General features: G+C 40.9%; 1 protein-coding gene and 1 long non-coding RNA gene across 3 annotated transcripts in view; one reads left to right on the top strand and one right to left on the bottom strand.

The window, feature by feature from the left end:
• LOC110971154 (TOX high mobility group box family member 2-like) overlaps positions 1-22,891 on the bottom strand; it is an 85,973-nt gene extending 63,082 nt beyond the window's left edge. The window contains exon 1 of one of the 2 annotated variants that reach the window (XM_051949878.1): positions 22,237-22,891. In XM_051949878.1, the coding sequence (XP_051805838.1) occupies positions 22,237-22,341 (105 nt within the window). In that variant the 5' untranslated portion in view covers positions 22,342-22,891. The remainder of the gene's footprint in view (positions 1-22,236) is intronic. The other variant, XM_051949879.1, reaches the window with a different exon arrangement.
• Positions 20,421-26,612, top strand: part of LOC127534531 (uncharacterized) — a 47,898-nt gene continuing 41,706 nt past the window's right edge. Inside the window, exon 1 of the long non-coding RNA XR_007942685.1 lies at positions 20,421-21,309. This is a non-coding gene — a long non-coding RNA (uncharacterized LOC127534531). The remainder of the gene's footprint in view (positions 21,310-26,612) is intronic.

Below are 26,612 nucleotides of genomic sequence, written 5' to 3'. Positions count from 1 at the left end.
CTGAGTGCCCATTTGCATGTTGAAATCTCGCTGGTTGACACTAGCATGTAAAATATTGCTTTCCAAAGTCTCCAGTGTTGAACATGATATGAAACTAAAAGGACTGTCATGTTTCTGTGTCAGTAATTGCAGTTAATGCAATAACTCTCTTTTACTCTCTGAACCCCCAAAACCCACCAGTGGATTTGAAAGGCAAGTTATCTTTTTTTAAAAAGTGCCATTATGACAACATTTATCAGCGGTGAAATATGTAAAAGCAGAAAAGAAACCATGGATTTTGCTAACTTTTTGAACTTATCACCCTTATCATGATGTACCAAATCTAAGCTTAAACTCGAGATCCTTAACTAAAATCAATCTAATCTAGATTAAAAAAAATGTCATAAAGAAGGCATTTGCAGTGATGAGATTGTGTTGAAAACAAAAAATTATGTGATCCTCGCTCCAAAAAAAAAGCCATGACTGACCAGGTGTGACCAAAAGCCATGTGACAAAAATTCAGGACTTTATACGGCTGAACTGGGATGAACTGCAGGCTGTGTGCACAGCAGCAGACAAGCGAGGAAACAAATAAAAAATGTAGTACACAGAGCCACTACATGTGGCCACTTGGAAAAATGTCGTGCATTCTAGTATTTTTTAATAAAAACATTGTAATTTCTTGCTTTTTCTGCTAAGATTCATTGCGATATACCTTTGCTGTACTTCAAAAAAGTCATTTTTTAGATTATCTCTTTACCTTTATCTGTGGTTTTGCTGTTTCTACAGAAGTGCAGGACTTTCTATTGCAGTGGAAAATGAGGCCACAGTACAGAAAAATGTGGCAGGAGTAAAAGACGCCCACGACCTGCTCGGGGTTTAAAGTGTTAAAAGCTGCATTTGGTGACCTTTTGAAAAACCCATGTGACAACTTACACATCACAGCCGTCTTAAAGCATCTTTACTTCATGAAGCATCACCGCTCACCTCCAGTATCCAGCCCTGCATCTGCCATTTATACATTTGAATCACTGTAGACCAGCTTATTACGGTCCTGAGTTAGACAAGCTGTGAAAATCCTGACACCAACGCCCAAACGTGGGTTTTTCCAGGGTCAGCGTTTAGAGTGAGTATTACTGACACCGCTAAGAAGTGAGATGTGTAACACGTTTAAGGCTGCGCTGGGTTGAAGTGGGCAGCTTCTCCAACTGTCAAGGTGTAGGAGTTGCAGACTGTGTGCTCAAAAACAGAAGGGTGTTCACTGCTCCTTTGTAGTTCGACTGAAGGAAACACTCACTTTGATTTGCCAACAGTGAAATAATTCCAAATTCGGGCCCGCAGAAGAAAAGTCCCTACAAAACACGAGCATGCACCAATTTTCCCCCTCTTTCCGATTCCTCTCCTCCCCTCTTTTACCGTCTCTCGTGCCAGGTGGCCTATTTTTACCCCTCCGTGTGGCATCTCAGGGTTTTCCTTGTCACCACCACGTTTCCTGTCATCAGGTACAGCTGAACACTGTTTGTCTAACTGTTTCTCCTCAGATGTGGTCGCAGATCTTTGTCTTCACATCTAAGACCGGTGTAGCCTTCACATTGTTTTGGTTTTTTTGCACTTTACAGCTTATTGTTCATTAATTTTAGGAAAAAAAATCCCCTCTAGTCTACGATGTGTTATATCCATTACATCAGGGGTGTCAAACATGCGGCCCGCGGGCCAAAAGCGGCCTGCCAGAGAGTTTAAGTAGCTTTGTAGAGTGTAAAAATGACGGAGAAGACATTAACTTCAAATTGTAAATTTGTAAAACTGTACATTTAAAATAATTTCTAAACCTTGACAAGTTGTTTTGATCATAAAATAAAATACTAGATTGCTTTTCTGTTATTTTGTGCCTAGTTTTTGTAACATTTTGTCGTGCTTTTGTTGTTTTTTTGCCTGACTTTTGTCATGTGTGTCACGTTTTTGTCCTTTTGTTTCTTGTTCTTGTTCTTTGGTGTTTCCTTTTTGTCTCACATGTGTTTCTTGTCTCTTTTTTGGTCGCTTTGTGCCTCATTTTTGTAATATTTTGTTGCTTTTTGTCTCATTTCTATTGTTTTGTGTCTTTTTTTGTCTTGTTTTGGTCGCTGTGTGTCTCATTTTTGAAATATTTTGTTGTTTTTTTGTCTTTTTTTTGGTCATTTTGATCATAAAGTAAAACACTATATCATCCAGTTCCAGAATGAACTTATTTTCTTAAGAAATTTCAGGTTGTTCGTGATGTTTTGTCGAGAGAATTCCTTAAATGTGAACATTTTCAGAATGGACTTTTTTGCACTAAAACAAAGGAAAAATGTGGAGTTGTCATCATTTATAGGTTATTAAACTGGTCCGGTCCACTTGAGATCAAATTAGGCTGAATGTGGCCCCTGAACTAAAATGACTTTGACACCCCTGCATTAGATGAAGCAGAAATATTGAGCTGAAGCTGTTTGTTTGCCTTTAATCCAGCGGTACGAGCATTGAGACATTTACCGGATATGTACTTTGTCTACGATGCACTAATCCAATCATAAACTTATCCGTGCTCCGACAGCGACCCCTCCTCCAACCCTCATCCTCCAAATCATACTTATCATGATGCCATATGTAACAACACAACACTCTGTCTATTTTTTCCTAGCTGAAATGTGCAGAATGTGATATACTGTGCTGTGTGGCACAATGGTGTAATTGTATTTCATTCTTGGGGGGGAAAAGAATGACTTGGGGAGTAGAGGGAAATATCAGTGTGGGATATGTGCTTTCCAACCTCACACGACAATCCAGCTGAGGGAAGCTCATGGAGATATAAATGAGCAAGTCTATTTCCAGGGTGGAACTGCGTTTCCTAACCTCTATTACAACTTTAGTGGCTTTTTTTAATGTCAGAACGCATCATATTTTCAAAGCATTTCACTACAAGTCACTTTAACAGCCTCTGCAGGGCAATTAGATGTTTATATCCCAAACTATTCAAACTCAGATGGATATGAGAGTGAAACTCCTTCATGAAGTGCAAATATACATTTTGCGCTTAAAATAATAAACAATGAAATGCCAATAGACTGCATGAAGTTGGCTGTCCTCTTTGTGCCGCACGTCTCCTCTTGTGTGACACACAGAGCCTCTTTTGTTCTGCCACTCACTGCTTATGTTACTGTAGAGCTCTAATGGACACAAATCGATAGCATACTTCCATTTCAACACATTGAGTTGATGTTCAGACACGCTGTTGGAATTGATCCGCTTCTGTCAACACAAAGTTTTAAGGTCTGTACGTCGTCTTGTTTTTTCTGCAGTGTTTTTAAAAAAAAAAAAAGAAAAAGAATTCTTCTCTTCGTTGCAGCTATGTTCACAATCTCAAATCCCTTTGTAGCTCGATGTTGACATTCTATATCACACGTTGGATAACTGTGCCGCTGATGATGCCGTAAGGCGAGTGGGTGGGAAACGGTGCAACAGAGGCAGAGACATCACAGCCGCAACATCTGGCCCGTTCACATGAATCAAATTTTAAAACGTCGTGTCACTTTCCAAACACATTCTGCCGCACAGTATTGACACTTTATGACTGGCGGGGGAGGGGAAACAACATAATACCGCTCAAATAAAACTATCCTCAAACACTGGTGACGTCCATAAAGCATGCTAATACACCAATAAAGCGATCGGTGAAGAAATACTGTATTTAAACAGCAAAACCCAACGCGTGACGCCCGTCGGTCTAGAACAAATAAAGCAGCAAATCAATTTCCTCCCCCCACAGGATGTCCACCACATGCTAGCAGGTTTTTACAACTGTGACTGAAAGGTGCAAAAAAAACACCAAGCAAGTGAGCTAAACTATCAATCTGTACTTGTGACAGGCTCACAGTGGAAGGACGGAGGAGTCTAAATATACTGTATTCTCCAAACCTTTACTGGAATAAAGGGCAGAAAACAGGAACTGGCTGTTCGCACTTAAACAATGTGCAATAAAGAAATAAATGTTAATCTTGAGGTTGCAGGGGTTTTTTTTTTTTGTGCAGAAGTTCAAGGACAAATAGTACCTGCCTTCACGTGTTATGTGACAAATTTCTGTTTGGCAGAAACACCTTCCTGGAGTCAAACTGGAAATGTCAAAGCATGTCATGTACATTGACAACTTGCCGCAGGCTCTACAGCATGTCATTACACCTCCGACAATTAAATCTGTCTGTTAAGATCTCTGATCCTTCCTCTGTGTGGCTGTTTCAGGATCAAAAACAACACCAGGAAGAACCAGGATGTGTGTTTTTGGCTATAAATCATATAGTGGTCTTTTAAAATGCTACACTGTAGGAGGAAACTCTTTACATTTTGTGAAGCTCTCAGCCCACACAACACAGTAGGTGCTTCTTAGACCAAGATAAAATGTTTTCACTGATAACAATAAAGCAGCTCTTCTTGGTTCGATGAACCAAACCATCAGCTTGTGAAAGGCAGAGATGGAGAGCGAAACAGAGAAAGGGAGAGCACTAATCTTATTACCTTCTCTTCCTGGCATGAGAGAATATTCATTTCTCAGTAGCGAGAGGGTGACAACGAAGAAAAAAATAAATAAATTCAATCGCATATCCCACCATTTCATTTTCCATGTAATTAAATCAGTTAAATGTTACAAAAACATGTAAACTCCATCAATGACTTTGAGCCATTTGCATTTTTAATCAGACCAGATTAATTCTAATAAGCGTGCTGGGTTAAGGCGATGACAGAGCAGGCCTATTGTGTGTCTGTCACACTCATTTAATTCTGTCATTATGTCCCATATCCTATTATGATAATTGGCTTTTTATTCTCAATCAACAACCAGCCAAGGCTATTAAGTAATAATCTCAGACTAGAGCACTTTTAACCTTAAACACGTTCCGAGTTTGCCACCTTAAAAACAACAAGTGGCTGATAAAAGTAAATTAAAGAAAAGAAAACGCAGAAACAGAGCCTTGGCCTCGTTCACCGTGGCTACTCACTCCAAATGAAAAATGACTGTCAAGAAGCTGGATGTTGACACTTGGCATCGGGTGTAAAGCAAACACATAGACAGAGGAAATAGGTATCACCGTCCCCCCCCCGCAAAGTAGCTAAGCAGAGAAGACGAATGTGTGTGATGTGTTCAGCCATTCCTTTGCTGCTTCTCTGGGGACTCACTTGAAAATGAAATCTCTTAGAAAGAAGAAAAAAAAAACTGGACCTGCAGTTTAATTGAAAGGCTGCAAAGAAATACAGCACAGACATAATGTTAACCATGAAAAGAGCTTCAGAAATAATGTGTCTTAATGACTCATTAATGAGACGCCCTTCTAGCTTTAGCTATATCCATACTGTCTAGACTGATGATTTAGCATTGCATGTTGAGCTACAATCAAAGTTCCATCTCTTAGCTGTTTTCTTGAACCACATTCATTTCTTAACCGGGTCTGATCGGCTCATTGGCTCCAGGTAGTTAGGATGGAATGACCGACAGCGTAATTTCACCACTGTTTGCGTAAAAAGAACTCCATTCTCTAACTTTTCTCACAATGTGATTTACAGCACCGAACCTTGCGTAAGAGGGTGAGAAACCTTCTACATCGTACCAACATCATGTAACGTGTGGGACACAGACTGCCAGTCACATCACGAGTCACCATGCAGAACTCTGTAGCATCAAACGTGCGGTAAAGTGGCATTTTCAGTCACTGCCAGTCACTTCAGGACTGCCTTGGTTGGGTTATGTGGCATTTCTTTGAAATAGTCAAAGCGGAAACGTTCTTCTCCTGCTTTAATCGGCAACCACAGCCTAGTTGCAATGGTAACACGTTTCTCACAAGACAGTAAACACAGCATGAAGAAGATTAAACATTTCAAGCATGAATGACACCGATGTAGTATTAGTTAAGCACAAATTAAGACTTGGACTCGTTGTGGAAATCAAGAGCACGATTTTCAGTCTTTCTGAAGTTATGAACCTACAATAAAGCACAATAAAGTATGTTACACATGCATTTATATGACCAGAGTTTGCTGAATTTCACTTTTAAACATCAAAATTTAACAAATACACGTGTGTTCCACATACAATAGATAATATCTGCTGAGTACCACTGGGATGGCTAATAGGGGCTACGATGGGTTGGTCCAGATTGCCTCCTGGTTTAGTCTAAATTAGCAGAGGAACTTTGCAAAACAGGTGTTTGAGTCCAGCAAACAGATGTCACAATTCGAAATTAGCTGCTGCAAAGAGATTTGCTGTTATTAGCAGAGACACATGAGATAAGATAAACAGCAGCAAACCACAGAGACAATGGAGATGTTCAGCAATTTTACCTCTGACATCTGATATTATAAATCCGCCATCAGCTGTCCACTTGCTATTTCCTCTATGTTGGAGTTTGCTTTTGCTTTTAAACAGAAAAGTCCTCAATTACAATCTTTAGGCGTAGCTGTTCTATTACATTGTACTTTTTATTAACAAAGAGAAAACCCAACAGGCTCAGTTGACTAAAAACAGTCGTCAGTACAATAAAGTGTTTATATTTATCTGTGGCATTGTCAGTCCTTTTGTCGGAGGTCAGTGCAATAATGGAAAAAAAATGTCTTCCATTCAGTAGCTCAAACTGTACAGTAAACAATGCCAGGAAGGCGGTGGGGGCTGTGAGGGCTTTGCAGCCACAGAAGAGACCCCGATGCAATTGACTGCGAGCTTTAAAGGTTGGACCTTTGATGTTCGAAGCTTCTTAGTGGCTTCTCTCCTCTCAACAGAATGCTCGTGCAGCCATCACGCTCAAATTCATAACTCTAAATTAGCCCACGAGCTGTCGGCGCTGATTTGACTGGACAGGTACAGCTAGAACGTATTAATTTTCTCATACGGGGAGAAAAGTGCTTTTCGAGGTTTCACTAGCCCCTTTGCTTTGCCTATATCCCCGTGCATTAGCGTCTTTTTGAGAAGCCACTTCATAGCAGGAGTGATTTTTCTGAGAGATTTTCTCCAGTCCCAAAAGACAGGTGGTGCAAAAAAATAAAAAATAATAATAACAAGGCAAAGCGAGAACGGCCTTTTAAACGGTCCAATAACATGTGCTTTATCCAGCACAGAAAGCCACAGTTTCTCAACTCTCCCTCGCTGATGCTGCGAGTTATGATACGTCTAACCTCAGCGCGCCGTCCTTTCACACTCCCACAAGCAATTTCACTTTTAGCGCTCTAAAGGCTTAATAAAGCTTTTCATTTCGCAGGCAGACCTCATGAAAGTGTCATATGGCCTCACAATTTACATTTTACTCACTATTTATCTGTAAAGAAGACTTAATAAGTTCCCTCTTGAGCACACACAAGGTGAGTGTTACTATGGGGACGCAGAGCGCTGCTCCGTGGCTCTGTGGTCGGTTCCATTGTGGCAGCAGACAACAGCTGTCTTTACCGTTGGCAGGCAAACAGACTCATTAAGGGCGGCCATGTTTGTTTTTGTGCCCGATACCTAGCCCTAAGCAAACACTGCCATATCTCCACTCCACAGCCCTTGCAGTCTCAACATTTCCTTCCCTATTGTGGAGGGAGGCCCTGGCACGTTGAGCCTGCCGTACGTTTTTTTTTTTTTCTCCCGCAAGCTCTGGCCAAAGCTGCCAATTGCTCTCAAAGAATGCATGCTTAATTGAGAAATTTAGTCGAGGTTTGAGCTGATGAAATGTAGAAATGCAGCTAGCGCGCTGCAGCGATGCTATGAATGATGTGTACGTGTTACATACATAATGTGTGTCATTATACTGCCGGATATCACATCTTCTGGTATGTCACAAGAAAAGCCCTCTTTGTTTGTTGCGCCGTCGACATGATAAAGGCGTTATTATTTGGTCGGCTCACAGCTAACAGTAAAATCTGCAGTGAAAGGTTTCGTTCGCATATTTTCTCCCCTCTCAGCAATGTCTGTAGCTTGAGTGACAAGGCAGGTTGAATTCATAACGCTTTGACAAAATTCCATTTAAGCGGGAAAATGGCATTGAATGTCATTCCATTACTGCAGATGGCAAACATTGGAACACTTTAACCCAGAAGGCATTCACATTAACTTATACAAAACAGCAGAAAGACTCTTTTTTTTTTTTTTTGCTTTGCTCTAATATATGTACAGTACTGGAGTATTTTCAGCTGAAGCATTACCAGAGTAGTCTTCCAAAATGTACTCACTTATTTGATTTCATCCCTTTTCACCATTTGTCAAGCCCAAAGTCACAATGCATTGTGAAATGACTTCTTAATGTGGAGTAATGAGGCTGTCATGGCAAAGCAGTCTCTGCTTGTTTGAGTTTGACTCATGTCGTAGATTCAATTAAATCAGCTGAAGTCAAGCTGGCCTCGGGCCAGATCGGTAATGGTTGACCTCATTCAAACAATGCTCTGACATATTGAAACAATAAGAGGAAGGGCCTTGAGTCAGTTGCAAAAGCAAACTCCACTGAAAAGCGATAAGGTAGAAAAATCACAGTGAAGTCACCAAAGTGTTTGAGAGCTGTATGTAGACATGTGTCTTCAGGGGTCTTTTGTAAATCCTCTTGGTGCCAAACCTTTTGCTTGTGTAACACCTCATAGGGCCGGATGGCTGCTGTGTGTGTGTGTGTTTGTGTGTTGTTATTAAAATCGCTGACCTAATGGAGACCAATCCTGATAGAAAAATACTCCAACTGCAATGCATACAAATGTGGTGAAAGCAATCTTACATTGCAAAGGAAAGACAAATATCTCTTTGGTCAACATCCTCAACCACAAGCTTTGTGAACTTTGACACTTCCTTTGCCTGTAATAACTGAAAACAAAATTGCTCGCACTTTAGAGATAAAACTACATAACAGGTCCTAAACACAGCTGGCCCATTTCTTCTTTTGGAGGTTGACTTGTCCTCAGAAGTCTAAACTGATTTATTTGGATGTTGAAATGCCTGGAATCTAAATCATGACACAAACACTCCCAAGGCTATGTAAACAACCTTTCCAGCTCCAGTGTACAACCGTGCTTTCTGAGCAATAACTTGAGTGCCAAGGGCAAAAGCACTTCTCACTTGTGGACGGGTCTCCACTGTCACAGCTACTATGAGGGCACTCCTCGCTTTGTGTAGAAGGAAGTAGGTATCTCTAAAAGGCTTGTTCTGCCTCCGCTGTCAGTGTACAACTAATTATGCTACTTATTCCAAGGTGCATTTACAATTCATTACGGCTACATTTACAGTTTGGAAAGAGCAGCGGATCCTGAGTGCTTTGAAGAATAAACAGGAATGAGGTAACAAAATCAAAAACGAACATCTTGCTTTACTCACTCTTGTTTCTCTATTCACTGGGGCAATCGCAGTTACAGTAAACAGATAAAAGAGCGCTGACACACACACACTCTCACACTCACACTCACAGTAACTGCATCTCATTAAGCAGCATTCCCTCTGGCCCTTATTCCATTAGAAATTAAAACTCGGGACAATTAGTGGCAGATTGGTCTCAGCTCAGCGCGCTATAGTCGCACTCTCAAGGCTCCCAGATAACTTAATTACAGGTACATCTGAAAATAGTGCACCGGAGCACACAGGGAACAGTTGGAGCAAGTGTCAGCCACAACAAGGTTCGATAGATGAAAATTAACTCCTGGAAACAGTCCCGTGTATCTGAAAAACACCACTACAGAGACAAAGTGCTGGTGTGTGCATATGCGGTAGAAGAAACTCTGCTGGGTTTTGGAGGCTTAAGGTGGTACTTTAAAATGATGTGGCTTTAGAGCTGAAAAAAATACAAACTACACACTCAATGTGTGCATAACCCCGCTGCTCTGTGATCATTTATAAGGAAACCAAATGGACTGAGAGAGGTCAGAGGTCAAATGTCGGTGAGTTCAGGTTTCTCCGGCGTTTATTTCCTCGTTCAGAAGTTTCGCTGCATAACAATTCAGTTTCAGTTTGTCCTTCTGCTCCTCTAGATTTTAGATCAGGGGTGCCAAACATGCGGACCGCGGGCCAAAACTGGCCCTCCAGAGGGTCCAGTCCGGCCCGTGGGTCGACTTTGTGAAGTGCTAAAATTACAAAGAAGACATTAACTGCAATTTATAAATTTGTAAAATTGTAAATTTAAAATTATTTCTAGACCATGACAAGTTGTTTTGATCATAAAGTAAAATACTATACTGTTTATGTGTCTCATTTTTGCAATATTTTGTCTTGTTTTTGTTGTTTTTTGTCTCACTTTTTGTCATTTTGTGTTTCCTTTTTGTCTGGCTTGTATTTTTTGTCTATTTTTTTGTCTCGTTTGTGTTCATTTTTTTGCCACTTTACAACTTTTTTTTGTCTAAGGTTGTTCATAACGTTTTAAAAAAAGATAATTCCTTAAATGTGAACACTTTCAGAATGTACTTTTCTGCACTAAAACAAAGGAAAAATTTGGAGTTGGGGTTATTTATAGGTTATTATACTCTGACTTTACTGGTCCGGCCCACTTGAGATCAAATTGGGCTGAATGTGGCCCCTGAACTAAAATGAATTTGACACCCCTGCTCTAGATGGAGATCTGTGCATATCTGATAAGAATTTCCACCTTTTCGAAATCTATGGCACCTCAACTTGTCAGGCTCCTTTAAGCCACCAACAAAGGTGCATTTCACATAAATGAATCATGTATATGAGCCTCACTACAGTGTGTTTAAAAGGACGAGAGCAGGATGTTTCATCAAAATCCTCAAGGAACGCGAACAACAAACTTATTTGTTATCTATTCCATCGGTCTGCTTATGACAAGGACACAAAGCACATTTTTCTGTAATTGAACCAACCCTAGTTTATGTAACAGCTGACCGTTCTGCCCTTCAAGCTAGAGAGAGACAGAAAGAGCGATTTGATCGCTCCATGTACTTGCTCTTTGTCACGTGACACCATGTCCCATTATATTGTGATGTTGTCATAGAAGGAGAGGAAATGAAATGCCTTGAAGCTATGTGGGAAATGTGTGTGTGTGTGTGTGTGTGTGTGTGTGTGTGTGTGTGTGTGTGTGTGTGGATGGGGGATTTAGAGGTGTAAAAATGAGTGAGCGTATGAGGCCCTGTAAGTGTGTGTGTGGTCCTGCAGGGTTCAAAATTCGTCTTAAGTCTCTTAATTGGGCAACTTGGGAGTTTTTTGTTTTTGTCTCTTCCAATCATTGTACCTTCTGTCCCAAAAATGTCTATCTTTGAGGAAACAGTCTGCATGGTGTGATACAATGACGAACAGAATGAAAATTATCAAACATCCCCAGACGATGATGCTACACGCCGTCTTTAACATACATTTTTAAGCCTCAATAAAATGGATGCATGTAAAGAAACACTTGGGTCTTCATGTGGTGATGAGAATAGATGATGTATGAATGGATTATTTTACCAGTGAGACGGGAGAGGAAATGCTGGACGTTAAACTAGACACTAGTCCCAAAAGGCGATGTTTATCCTGGAACCCCAGTGACAGACAGAATCCAACCTGCACCAACTACAATCCACATGTTAAAACGCTCTTGGACTTAATCAAATTAAAACTGAGCATGTTGTGTATGCTAACGAGGAGATTTCACAGCGATCAACACCACTGACGGACAACAAGAGCACAGTAGGAAGTCAAAGTTCCCCTAAAACCCAGCCTGGCTCCTGCTGAACGGCTTCACTGCAGTCTTCTTGCTTTGTTTTCTGGTTCTTTATCAGCCAACACCTACAAAAACACCTACATGCAGCCCGAGATCAGCAGCCACTGGTAGCCTATCAACTCTTAAAAGCCTTCTTGTCCTGCCAATAACCACTTTGGATGTCGCTCAGTTTTACATTTCGATGCATGTTGATACAAATGAAGTGAGTGTCTGATGGTATATGAGATGTTTGAAAGCTTGTCTTCCTACACGGCAGCAATGTGAACACTTTTCCCGATCAAATACACCGTGTGTGTGTAAATGATCGTTGGTAAGACTTCCAACGGTTGCTGCGAAGAGGTTACGATGGTTAATGAGTTCACTGCCACGTGTGGGTAACCGCACATTACTGGAGTACTGTTTATTATTTGTGGCTGATGTCTATGACAACACCGTTATCGTGATAAGATTCAAACACCTTAGCAACACATATTCTTCAGTGATTCATCTCACGCACACTGTGAGGTTTTCATGAATCGTCACTGAGATCCAGAGGAGATAAATGCATACAGTTTCTATACAGTGGGTTTCATGATTGCTTTCATGTTCTCTTCTGACATGTAACGGGGATTTTTTGGCTCAAGCCACAAGGCGTGACAAAACTTCTGGGGGGAAACACTGGGGGAGATCAGCTCAGAGTTACAGTTTAAAACCTGCATTTCATCCACCCCTGTACTGTGTCCTGACTGGGGGAGCAGCTGATGCTTTTTGCTCCAAATTGCATCATTTTCTACCTGAAATACGTACGCCGTTTGATGAAGTTGCTGTCAAACTCCCGAGCAAGAGCAGTAATTATTTAACCGGGCGTGCGTGTCAAAACACGGTTACAGTTTTACACATGATAATGGCTCGAACCGCGATACCGAGAAAGGGAAACGCTTCTCGGGTTTTTTAACAATGGAAAAATTGGGGACAATGAGCGATGAAAGAAGCTGTTGTTTTTTTTTTTCAACAAGTCACTGTGTCAGTTGAGAATTTCCTTTGTGTGCGTCTCTTATGTTCGGGGGATGTTGCATGAATGGGCAGTCAGCATTTAGGGTTCAAAAAGAAAACAGCAGCCTGAGCTCCTGTCTGTGTGAAAACCAAGGCTACGGTGCTCTGTATCAAGTGCCATTGTTTTGGTAATAGTAAACCTGGGGCACTTGCCAGGAGGCATTAGTCATTCATCTAACAAGTTCCACAAAGCAAACCACAAAGTGCGCCACTGTCGACTTCCTCTTATTGAATTCTGAGCACATAAGCACATTTCCAAGTAAAGAAAAAAAAAGGCAGAAAAACCCTCGGATGACTCGCTACCTGGAATATGGCTGCCACGTTTGTTTATTTTGTGTATTTCCACGGCAGGAAGCCTGCTCATTTGGAAGCATTTTTTGGAGTAGTGAGGGAGAGAATGAGGCAGGGAGGTGGCGGGTGAAAGGCGGATAGGAGGGGATTAGGGCGGAGTGCAATTATTCAGCAGGCCAGGCATACGACATGATCTCTAATTACCCACAAAGCAATGTGTAACCCAAGCCGCAGATTAGGCTGCATTATCAGGCTTAATAAAACATGACCATCTCTCAGTTTCACTCCCTTTCCCTGCCCTGCCGCCGCCGCAAACACTTGTTTCTGGGAATGACATTCCCGACGCCTTTGCTAAGTAACTGACCTAACTGTACTTGTTGCTGTTTAACCGCAGCAACAAGTGGAACAAAAGGCCCAGCCGGCAGCGTGACAACAATGAAATTAAAGAGTCTGTTCGCTTAAATGCAACGCTTTCTCGCTCACCTGTTCGGAGTGTTTCGGTTTTATTTGTCAGATGTTAGCTGTATATAGAGAAAATGAAAATGAATCTATATTGTTTCTGAATTTAGATGAAATGATGCTCTTAAGCTAGCATCTAACTTACATACAATGGCACTGTGTCCAGCTGTTCTTGCTTTTAAATCATTTACAGAGCAAAAAAATTGGGTATTTTTAACTTTAATTGCAGTGACAGGTTTTTTTATGGCTTCCCTCTTTGAGCCTACATGCATTAATATACAGTAAACTCTAGTCCAGGGCTGTCAAACATGCAGCCTGCGGGCCAAAAGTGGCCCACAAGAGGGTCCGATCCGCCCCTCAGGACGACTTTGTAAAAATTACAGAGAAGACATCAACTGCAAATGGTAAATTTGTAAAACTGTAAATTTAAAATAATTTCTAGACCATGACGAGTTGTTTTGATCATAAAGCAAAGTACTAGATTGATCTTTTCTCATTTTGTGTCTCATTTTTGCAATATTTTGCCTTGTTTATTTGTTGTTTTTTGTCTGTCTTGTCGTTTGTCTCATGTTTTGGTCGCTTTGTTTCTCGCATTTGTCGTTTTGTGTTTCCTTTTTGTCTCACTTGTGTTTTTTTGTCTTATTTTTGTCATTTCGTGTCTCATTTTTGCAATATTTTGTCTGTCTTGTCGTTTGTCTCATGTTTTGGTCGCTTTGTTTCTCGTATTTGTCATTTCGAGTCTTGTTTTTCTCTTGTGTCAGCTGTCTCGTTTTTTCCACTTTGTGTCTCATTTCTGTAATATTTTGGGGTTTTTTTTTATCATAAAGCAAAAATATTAAATCATTCAGTTCCTATTTTTCTTAAGAAACTTCAGGTTGTTCATGATGTTTCGTAAATAGATAATTCCTTAAATGTGAACATTTCCAGAATGTACTTTTTTTGCACTAAAACAAAGGAAACATTTGAAGCTGTGGTTATTTATTGGTCACTATGCTGTGATTTTACTGGCACTGGTCCGGACCACTTGAGATCAAACTGGGCTGAATGTGGAACTGAACTAAAATGAGTTTGACACCCCAGCTCTAGCCTGACTGCACAAAAACACATTCAGAGCAGGAGTTATACAACGAGAGCAATCTTCCAGAATATCTAATATAATACCAGCTTTCAGTTTTCACATTAAAATGAATTTATATGTTTAAAGAAATGGCATCAAACTGCCACCGAATATATAAAATACTCAAAATTAGCTCCCATCAGCCAGCAACAACATTAAAATGCTGCTTACATGTTACTAGTTATACTAATCTGACAATATTCTATATCATATGACAGGATAATGGCATCAGGGGATGTCTGCTGCTTTATGAGCACTTGAGGTACATATTGTGTATTCTTGCTGATACTTTTAGGCAAAGTTTTTAATGTTTTACTTGAGAAAAGAACCTAAATGCTTGAAGCCACCACTGCTAAGGTGCCAGCAAGAGTGCAACAGCGCATACATACTCATATACTCACTTGGTTCACGTGGGCTGTGCCAGTAAGTGCTGCTTTAGGCTATGGTTTTTCACTACTGTCTACTGTGTTATTAACAATTCTATAAAAAGATCTGCTCAAGTTTCCCTTTCCTGTGCGTTAACAAGCCTTCTGAGCTGCTACGAAGTTGCTGAAGTCTAGTTAAGAGACAAACAAGAGTCCTCAATAGCATAACACCATATGTCATAATTTCCAAAATCCTACTTTTCTTTCCTCTGTTTGTTTTTCTTAGCGACATCACTCATCGCCGTGGCTCATGGCCAGCTTGGGACTAAATAGGTCGACAACACAAAGAGAGGGCCTCCAGCTTTCGCTAGCTTTCCCTCCCTGTTTCTCAAGCCACAAGTCTCCTCTAATCTCTCTACCTTCTTTTTTTTCCCCCCTTTCTTAAACTTCTATATCGAGTATTTTCTCCTTCCACAACTCTTTAGCAACTTTCCCCCCTTTCTGCTCTTTCCCATTACTTAAACCAAAGATAATAGCGCTGAAAAAAGTCAAACCGTGGCGTTACGACTGTACTTTCTGTCACACTTCGCTCTCTGCCCATTGTAAGCGATCATGGAGCTCATCATTAGCTCTCAAAGAGGGAAGAGTGAGCCACAGTTTGATTACCTCGGTGGCTCTGTGGGCTCCCGCAGTCTGCTGACTGAATTGGACGCAGACGATTATAGCCTTGCTCAGGCAATTATATCTGCCTGCTAAATATGTCACAAATAATAAACACATGCTCCTGACAGACGAGGGACAAGAGGAGGCAGTCGCAGCTGGGAAGGGAGGGAAAGTAGGCAAATGTAGGATCATATGGATGTCTCACAGCTCTCACAGTCAGTAAATGCATGTCAGTGAATTCAAAGGCCCCATTGCTTGGATTTTAAGTCAAAGATCTGCTGGTGAGTGACAACCTCAAAGAACTAACATTTTAACTGATAATTTCACCTCCCAGGAGACGGATCCACACAGACGAGGCCTTCTTCTTCTCCTTTTTTTTTTTTGGACTGGGTATTTAAACTTTTCGGTCAGGTTTCAGATGATTGCCATATTGATCTGGGTTTGGGACCATTAACTGAACTTTCTTATAGGCGCCGTCCCCGCAGGCCACAATTCAAACACGGCACTGACACCAGGCTGATAATATTTGTAAAGGATGTTCAGTGAAAACAAGGGAGGGAAAAGAGCCTTAAATCCCTGGCAAGGAACTTATATCATGGCCTATGGTGTTTGCACAGGACATACCTCAGGAAGCTGAGACAACTGGGTATGTTTGTCCAGCTTTCAGCCTCCTTCATGCATGCATACATGCAGCACATACGGTACAGTGCATACATACAGTACATATGTACATACATGCATTCAAATATATAGTGGGCACAGACACAGGCTGTAGACCATACACATACATTTATAAATGCATGCATACAAACATGCTTCTTGTATGTATCTATTTTACATGCATGTTTGTATGAAAAAAAATACAGTATATATGCATGAAAAATCTAATAAATAAAGCACTTACATGCACATTAGGGCTGTGACTGATAATTATTTTAATTTATAGGAATACAGATAATTAACTAGAGATTAATCTGCTGGTTATTCCATTATTTCAGCCTCGAAAATGTCATAATAAACATAATGGATCTGAGCAACATGTGCTTCTGTGCCTCTCAACCCGCCGGCCAGCAGGCAGATGGTTCCCCCCACATACAGAACCGGGTTCTGCTCAAGGTTTCTTCTCATTAAAAGGGAGTTTTTCGTGCCACTGTTGCCTTAGGGCTGCTCTGGGGGTTCAGGAATATGGGTTCTGTAAAGTGTCTCAAGACAATCTGACCTGTAACTGACGCTATATGAATAAAATTGAATTTAATTCAGTGTCATACTTAACATGCGGACATACATTGTAATGTGTGGACAGGAGCAGCTGGGAAGTGAACTACCAACCCTGTGATTGGTGGACAACCCACTCTACTAGACAAGATGAAAGTTCCCATTTATCGTGATATAAACTTCGATCAGAAGCAGAAAATACTCAAGCAGCTGGAGAAATCTAAATAATTGATCAGTGAATCGACAAATCATTGCCACTCCTGTCATCCTTGCACTGCTTTCCACTTATATTATTGTCGCTTTTTCAGCTGAAACAGCCTCTCGTTTAATAATTACAAACCTCTGCTGAACTCTGTCACCAATATAGATATATTGATAGATAGACGCTGCCACCCTGCATTCCTTCGGAGCGTTCACAGCCATTAACAAACATAATCAACATTTAACTAAACACCCAGGGGCCTACTCTGCAGCAGGTGCCGGATCGGCTTCTTTTCCCTTTTCGTCTTCTGCTGCAAGAAATAAGAATGCCATCGCACTGCCCCATGGGAAGGCCCGGGCTGACTAATGTAAGCACACAACAGTGGGGCGGCTGGTCTTAATTATGGTAACAGACGCTGAGGGGGATGCACTGGTACCCACCGATGAGAAAGTAGCTCAGTACTGCCAGGGCCAATAATTAGCACATGGGTAGCCCCCCTATCCCCACCACCACCACCACCACCACCACCACACACACATCCATTCATACTGTCACCATCATAACCTGTATCAAACACAACCACTGCATTTAGAAGGCAAACAAAGAGAAAACAAGGCATTTACATGTGGAAAAGAGACGCATTTATGATCCCACATGGGAAACGAGCACCATATTTCCCATAAAACCCAACAGGGAGATGTTTTATCTTACAGCTTTTCTAAATAAACAATAAAATACAACACTAGATTGATGCAATATCATCATATTAACACGGGGTTTTTCTCACTAACAGAAATGTTGGGTACATGATCCACCACATATATGCATTCAACATGAAATATGACATCTGTACATATATATCAAACTGTAAATTCATCATGACTTGTACATTATCTTTATTACATCTGGACTTTAGCCTTTCTGTACCTTTGTAATTGCTCCTTCCAAGCCTCATCTGTATCCAGCTGCTGTCACATGTAAATTTCCCCACTGAGGGATCAATAAAGTTCATGTTATCTTATCTCTCATCAATATTTGTCTACATCCATCAGATCTGAGCTCCGAAATGATCCACAACAAAGCTGGAAAAACAACCCTGGCACCTCGTTTCTGGCCGGGACTTCTCAGTCAGAGTCACCTACATCCAAAAATATCATAAGGCAAGAAACCTCAGTGCCATATGTGACTCAACCGGTGTCAGAGCCAATTCCGTTTTTTTATTGAAATGATTTCAAATGCTTGGAATCCCTATTAAAATCTCCTCTGTGTGTGTCGGGGCAGGGAGAATATGATTTAGTGGCTGTTTTTGCTCTGCTCCTGCTCGCTGTGTGTCACCGGCCCTTACTGTGGTATGCATGGCCTTCCTCTGCACAGGGCTATGAAAGCAATTGTGATTGTGATTCCGTAGTCAGCAAAACGCTTGAATGGCCCCGAGTTAGCATGCGCCGGCACACACATACGCTCACAGTGTCTCCATACTGGGCCACTGATTACTTCAACCCATTTGACTCTCACTCATCCTTTGATTCTCCCTTTCTGCCTCTCTGTCACATACCACAGAGTTTGTCATTAGCTAATACTGAAAACACCGCTAAACATGAACACACACTGCAGCAGGGAGCTGGTTAATTTGGTCAGCCAGGTTTGAGCATTTAAAACCACCCCTGTGCGTTTAGCCAAACGTAGCAATAAACATGGTGGCGTGTTTATTCAAGAGCTCGCATGATCAGTTGATGGGAACTCGCTGAATATGTTAATGCAAAGTAATCAAACCTTTGCACAGGCAGTCCTGTAATAAAAAATAAAAGTCAGATAAGGCATTCAAATGGAGCACATCATTCCCCGGCTTATCTGAGGCAGAGGAGACCACCAACTAACAAAGCCAGCTCTTCAGTCATGCTCTATCTAAGCAGATATCAGTTGTTGGGAGGATATATGAGCTGGGTGGGGTCTGAGTGTATAAACACAGGCCCTACTCTCTCTGCACTCTATGCTCTCTGTGCTTTACTGTAGGCAGCACCTCACCCAGCAGCAGCAGCAGCAGCAGCAGTCAGCACTGTTTGATTAAGGTATTCAAATAAAGGAGCAGACACTGTGTTCCCATTTCACAGAGCAAACTCAAAGTGTAGGACAAACGCATAGCCACAGTGCAATTACAGCTGGACATGTTGTAGATGCATCTGTTTACTTTCAATGCTCACCACATCACATAACCTGTAAATGTGTACAGCATTTGCACAGCATATATATATATATATATATATATATATATATATATATATATATATATATAAAGACACTGCATATGTGCATTGCAGCCTTTAAGGCGGCTGACTTGATACAGTTTCATATCAACATCAGTGCACAAAGCTGCTCCGTATAACAGTGTTATTTGGAGTGATTTCTCCTGAGTCGTGGGAGTGCACCACAGTAATAAGACAGTCACACTCACAGTGAAATAAAGTGAGTATTGAAAGTACTGAAGTAGACATCTTCAGCGTTATTTATAGATCTTTCTGAATCACCTCAATCTGCACTTCAAGTACCTTCTCTGCTCATTTTATGCATCTCCTTTTTGTCGCATTCCTACCTTTATATCCGAGCAGTATGTCTCAGGAAATATAGCCTCAGCACAAAAACGATTTGGCTAACAGAGGGCTAATTGATGGTAAGTGTTGGAGCAAAAGTTCACATCTCCTTCCTGCAAGTCGTTTCTGTTGATGAAGAACAGCACTGCAGAAGTAATGGAGCTGATTTATGAAGTGATCAGAGTAATAAGGTGCAAAAGAAACAAAGAATATATCCGGAAGTGGCAGAAACCTAACATGCAGATGAACAGTTCGGAATGAAACATGCTCCAAATGAACACAGTGACAGAGGCTGAAACAGCAGCACGTGCTCCCTGGAAGTCACATAAACTTGCTAATTACTCAAACTGGGCTTTTTGCGTCCGCGCTCAGCATCTGAAGTGAGTCAGTAGCACGAGCGATAGCTTCGCACATAAACACACTGTAAAGCTAAAATGCAAACACATGCTCGTTTTATCCAATTAAACTTGTGTGTGACTCAGATTAACACCGTTAATTTCACAGTGTTAAAAGGAGATGTGTTTTCTCAGACTGGAAATTGCTTCTTTTTTTTTTCCTTCTTCTTTTTCTTTTTTTGTAAATACCAGGAGCAGCCAAAGAGGAATAATGATGCTCAATCTCATCTGGTCTCTTCTTTTTATTCAAATTATTTTGAGTCTTTTCCAATTATATTATCCCCACTGAATATACTGGAGCTAAACTGGGAGCCAACAAAATCCACCAACAATTTCATCTACAAACCAAAATATCCGCATGAATATGCAAAGTGTGCCCTTCTAAACAATTGACCTCAATGCTATGATTAGCCTTTTGCCTCCCTGCAGCTTTACAGAAAGAGACCTGGGCAGAATTTGAACCTCACCAAACCAAGACCATCAGGGACGATTAGCAGCAGGCAGATCTGAATCGTAGATGCAGTCGACTACATAACAAGTCAGACGTCTGTTTCACGCCGCAGTCAGTTTGATGAGCTTTTCTGAAGGGAGGAACTTGACCTTGTGACAGCAGGACACCCAGTGATCCCTGCTGGCCTCGGTCTCATTTGCATCGCTAGTGAAGGTAGTTAGTGTTCAACCTGAACCTCCCCTTTGTGGAAAAGAAAGCAAAGATAGCAGGGTGGATTTCAATAATTCAAAATGAACACTTGTAATTTTGAGGGCTGCCACACTTTCTGTATCGCTGACAGCACTCGGTGTCACTTTCTCCCTGGTGAAAGCTTCTTTATATCACTTAATATCTGGTGGCTTTGTTTCCAGGGTTCGTGCAGTGTGTGGATATCAGCATATTCTTGGGATTATCTGCGTGGAGGATGATCCTAATTCATCTGACCTACAAAAAAAGATCGCCTGTGCAGAGGAACACAGTTATATGAGCCCATTCGTGTGTCACAGGTGCCCGATCAGTAAATGTTTCGACCTTATTCCATGTGCGATCGGGGCGGTAAATAAAAGCCACTGATTTATCCGTTTCTTCTTTTGCGGTCAAACTCAAATAAAGATTATTGCGACACTATTTTTAAGACCCGAGATGATGTTTTTCGTCTGATTACTGGAACGTTCCGTTCAGTTACAGAGATTTTCCATGAGCCCACACAGTAACAGTCAAAACATCCCCAACTGTCTCTGGTACGATTCCTTTCATTATCATACCTGAAAGAAAGAAAGAACTCCAATTCATCTTAATCTCACACTAACTACAGCAGCAGGTCCTGAGCGTGATGATTTGCAGTATTCCAACCAAGGTAAGAGACGACAACAAACTCGAAATCAGGCGCTGCAGATGGCTGAGATGCTGTCAACACTAGTAGAATGTGTGTTAATTCAACTGTTTAGAACGCTTTTCCCACATTTCCACAAGGGATTTGGGACTCATTAGTACTTTTCCTACGATCGTATCTTCCTCCGTGGCATTTTAATCTCTCCTACATTTAGATTTCTGCTTATTTTTTACATGAGGATACACACTAGTTGTCTCTGATTGATTTTATTTAGTTGGAAATCCTACAAAATACGCCTTAATGTTCTTTTAAATGTCACCTGTGCTACTTCAGTGGAGTCAGTGCAGGTCAGAAGCCAAAAGTCAAAACTAAAAGGGGCAAAAAAAAGTGATACTTGTACCAGGCAGACTCTGTGGTTTCTCGTTACAAAGTAATTAACAGTACATTACTGGCACACATCCATTTAATCGTTCAACTCCCAGCGGAAAACCATGCCGGCTATAAGAAATCATTGAGAGGGAAGATCATGTTGGATCAGAGAGCAGATCGGGGCAGTATGGATCCTATACAGCCCCTGGTATTCCACACCGGGTGGGACACTTAATGCCAGCTTTGTGCAAAAAAAAAAAAGACAACTGCAGGGAAATAACATAATGACTACTGTAGCAGGAGAAACATTAAAAAAAAAAGTTGAATCAGACATTTTTTATCAGCAGGAAAATAGAAGTATCAACACTAATTCTCTCTGACTAATTTAAAAGCAGCCCATCCTGGTGCAGGGCACTTTCTTTGCTGACACTTGACATTTTTTGGCGTGTGTTTGGAGCAAGTGAGCGCATGTGGAGAAAACGCATCCAAAAACATGCGTATGCGTAAAAACGCTGCAGGCTGTATACATGTACAGAGAGAGAGACGGACAGACAGGTGAGAGCACATCGGAGAGTTATTTACCTTGTTCGAGTGATAATAGTCCAACGAGCTCAGGCAACTTGGATCAGTAGGTAGGGAGCATGAACCCACATTTGCCGGGGGCGCAGGATAAAATCTCACGTCCATCTCAGGCTCTGCGAGACTGAAGGCATGAAATCACTTTCTGCGTCTTGGACTCACTATTGTCTTAGCAGAAATGAAAAAGCAAAACAAAACACAAAGGACGAAAAAAAGAAAAAGAAAAAAACAAGTGGGTGAGTTGGACTCGGTTCACTCTTCTCCTCACATCCGTTCGCGGCCGAACTTCGGCACCAAACTCTGGTGATGCGCAGTCCCTCCTCAGAGCCCCGCACCAGGATGCGAAACACTCACTCACTCAAAACGCACGAGTGGAAACGCATTGAAAACGCACGTGTTGGCAAAACAATGCAAAACCTTCCAACTTAGATCCTGCCTTATGAGATATTATGTATTTTTTGTGAGCAGCCCCATAAATCTGCAGCTTCTGTTTTCCCCCAACTGCGCTCTCAGGACTCCATACAGGCTTTGTTATGGAGGTGCATATTCTTGCATTGGTTCCAGTACAGAAGTGGTTGGACTTCCCTCTGCCATGCGACCTCTGCCGATAATAAACGGGAAAGAGGAACGGAGGGAGAAGGGGGAGGGGAGATTGGTGGCTGCCTTGGCAACCGCTCTCCTTTCTGCAACTGCGCGCTCCTGATTAGCTGGAAATGTAGTAGTGTGCACGGCCGTGCATTATAAAGCGCACTCTGCTTCCATCAGTGCCTTCATAAAGGCTTCCATTTGGGTTAGTCTATTGTGCCAAGGCGGATGGGAGGAGGATTTTTTTTTTTTTTTACACAGTATCTCTTGTAGTTCGAGCGTGTTTTTGTGTATTTTTATTTTTTCATTTGCTCTAGGCTTCAGATTGTAAAGCTCCCCGAGCAACTTTGTAATTTGTGATACTGGGACATATAAATGAAAAATTTGAAATGTGATTTTCCACAGTCCAAAGCTGCAAAAATTCACTTGGATGGACTTCTGTGCTCAAATGCCTCTGAGTAACTATTCCACTTCTTCTAAAACCAAGAGTTTCATGGAGCTGAATCAGTTTTAGGTCAGTAATAACAGATTTATTACAACAACCACCATGCTTTCTCCCTGCTGGTGCTCCTATTCAAAGTTTTAATGCAAAAAAAAAAAAAAAAACCCAAGTAAAACTCTAAATGGTGGACAGCAGTGCACACTTGTAACCGCACACACTTTGTGAAAGTGTACGACACGCTGTGCTCAGGGTGGAATATGTACAAGCGGGTTTAATCTTGTATTGCCATACAGTTGCAAATGTGTGTGGAGTAGAAGCCGGGGCTGAGAGAGCCGCCTCTGACAGCTCACTGAATGTGATGGATAGCACACCCTTGCCCTGTGATGTGCATGCACATTTGATGTTGAAATGGCCTATCCATGGGACCATTGTCTTTCAATCATGTCAAGGCAAAGTACAGAACAGAGCACATTTTCTGCTGCCTGGCGTTATTACTATGCCACAGTTTACAGCACAATCCATACAGCCTCTGCCTGCACAGAAACCACTCTCCTGATGCTGCTGTTTGGAAAAAAAAAACACTCATTTTTCCAATTCTACAGAATGCATCTGCATTAAAATATTGATAATATAGAGTCTTGATGAGAGTTTAATAGTGTTGCAGGCAGGCTTTCATTAGGATAAAGGAACATGTGATACAAAGAAGGCTACAATTGTTTTCACACAAACCGTGACAGCAGCATCTGCCCACTCCTGAACTTCTTGTGTCCCCTAACCTTCTGGAAATTCAAAAAGCTGGTCATTATTTCTGCAGGCCTGCTCTTTATTTTACAGTGCAGGCACTCGCTGGTAGGCACGTCCTGCCACTCTCCTCGGCTCCGGCGCTCGGAGGGTTAACCACATGGCTCGGTGCCATGGCTTCATGGGAATGGAATGTGGAGTGCTGTGTGTGCAGGGCTCCTTTCCCAGCATCCCTCACTGCCCAGGCGCATGCTAATGATCAGTATTATTGAAGCACAATTGATGGGCTAGCAACCAAACAAGAGAAACTAATTACTACTAAGGCTTTATTGTCCTTTAATTACTGAAGCTCTTTGGCAATTAGTGCTGCACAAAGACGCAGCCCTACTTTAATCTCAAATAAAAAATGTGATGCAGATGAAAAAATTTGGAAGATGAAAGGTAGATAAGATAATTTGGCTTTCGGAGCGATCCGCAGAAGTGATGCCTGATTTGAGTAAAGCGTGGGACAACAAAAGAAATTGCTGAGGGCTGCGCTAATTTAAACTGAAAATCATCTCAGAACAGATTCGCTGTGTGATATTTCTACGACCTTGGACAACTAAATCCAAAAACCACCCCAAAAAAGCAAACGCTGAAAACCTCTTAGCAGTGAGAAGCAGACACTCCAGCATGTGATGTCAACAAACGACTTAAACAACTGCCACTGTCGTAAAGAATAATATCTTCAGTGACTGTTTCACACCCATTTGAGGCTGTTTTCACACTCCTGACAAACAGAGGAGCAGTGAAAACACACTATATCAAACTCATTCTGGTCCAGGGTCCACATTCAACCCAGTTTGATCTCAAGTGACCAGTAAAATCAGAGCATAATAACCTGCAAATAACCACAACTGCAAATGTTTCCTTTGTTTTAGTGCAAAAAACTACATTCTGAAAATGCTCACATGTAAGAAATTATCTGTTTACATGACATTGTAAGCAAACTGAAATTTCTTAAGAAAAATAAATTCAATCTTAACATTATGCCTCAGTTTATCATTTACACATTACAACCTGCAGATCACAGTGTAAAGGAACAAAACATTAAGTCATCGGTATCTTTAGTATCTGGAACTGAATGATATAGTATTTAACTTTAAAAATGTCAAAAAAAACCCAAAAACAAGACAAAATATTACAAAAATGAGACACAAAATGGAAAAAATAGACAAAAAAGTTACCAAACGACAAAAAATAGACAAATGGGACAAAAAATAACGAGCGTGAAACAAACTGACAAAAACGATGCAGAAAACAATAAATAAAGCAAAACACAAAATGACAATAATGAGATGAAAAACACGAGAGAGACAGAGGAAGCAGCAAATGACAAAAAGAGAAACAAAATGACAAAAATGTTAAGCAAACTGTAAAAATCAGACAAAAAAAGATAAAAAAAAAACAAAAAAACAAGACAAAATGTTACAAAAATGAGACACAAAACGCAAAAAATAGACAAAAAAGTTACCAAGTGACAAAAAACAGACAAATGGCACAAAAAATAACAAGAGCGTGAAACAAACTGACAAAAACAATACAGAAAACAATAAATAAAGGAAAACACAAAATGACAATAATGAGATGAAAAACACGAGAGAGACAAAGAGGAAACAGAAAATGACAAAAAGAGAAACAAAATGACAAAAATGTTAAGCAAACTGTAAAAATCAGACAAAATAGATTAAAAAAAACCAACAAAAATGAGACAAAATGACAAAAGAACATTTAAGTACAAGTAAGTACAAAGAAGTATTTTACTTCATGATCCAAACAACTTGTCATGGTCTAGAAATTATTTCAAATTTACAATTTTACAAAGTTACAATCTGCAGTTAATGCCTTCTCTGTAATTTTTACACTCTGAGGGCTGGACTGGACCCTCTGGGGGGCCTGTTTTGGCCCGCGGGCCGCATGTTTGACACCCCTGCTATCTAGAATTTAGTGCACCGACCCTCTGCATTCACTTTAAACTTTCCACACTTCTGAAACTATCATGACCTTTCCAAACGTCATTAGTCTGGGTTTATGCATCATTGAAGCGGCTTCAAAATCACCGTACAACACAGAGCAGCTCGCAGCCACATATGTCCATGAGAGCCTCCACTAATTCATCCCAGCATTCATAAACAATTAAGTCACACATTTGCACAATCTACAATCCATTCAGTAATTGCCATTCAAGTCTCTCTGTCAACAGTCATATATGCACATCAGCACTGATGAATTTCAATTGCAAACCACTTAAACATAATGCAAGTAGATTGCAGTGGAATGTCAAAAAACCTAGAAGAGCAACAGAAATACTTCTGTCCTAGCTGGTAGACATTCACTACACTTTTGACATGGTTTCAGTGAAATCGTGCTGTTGTAGTTATTCTTGATAGCATCACTGGAGGTTTTATGTATTTGGGGATCATTGTAATATTTTTTTCTTTATTATTTCTTATTTAATCATGCATGCAAGTCAGAAAAAGAGGCAGTAAATAAGACAAATGGGGAAAAAAACAATACATTTTATTATGTTTAGAATATCTGTGTGTTTTTGAACACTTTATTTACATTTTTT

Source organism: Acanthochromis polyacanthus, chromosome 6, assembly GCF_021347895.1.
Source record: "Acanthochromis polyacanthus isolate Apoly-LR-REF ecotype Palm Island chromosome 6, KAUST_Apoly_ChrSc, whole genome shotgun sequence".
Taxonomy (NCBI): Eukaryota; Metazoa; Chordata; class Actinopteri; family Pomacentridae; genus Acanthochromis; species Acanthochromis polyacanthus.
Note: the sequence above shows the minus strand (reverse complement) of the source record. Positions and strands in the feature narration are given on the sequence as shown.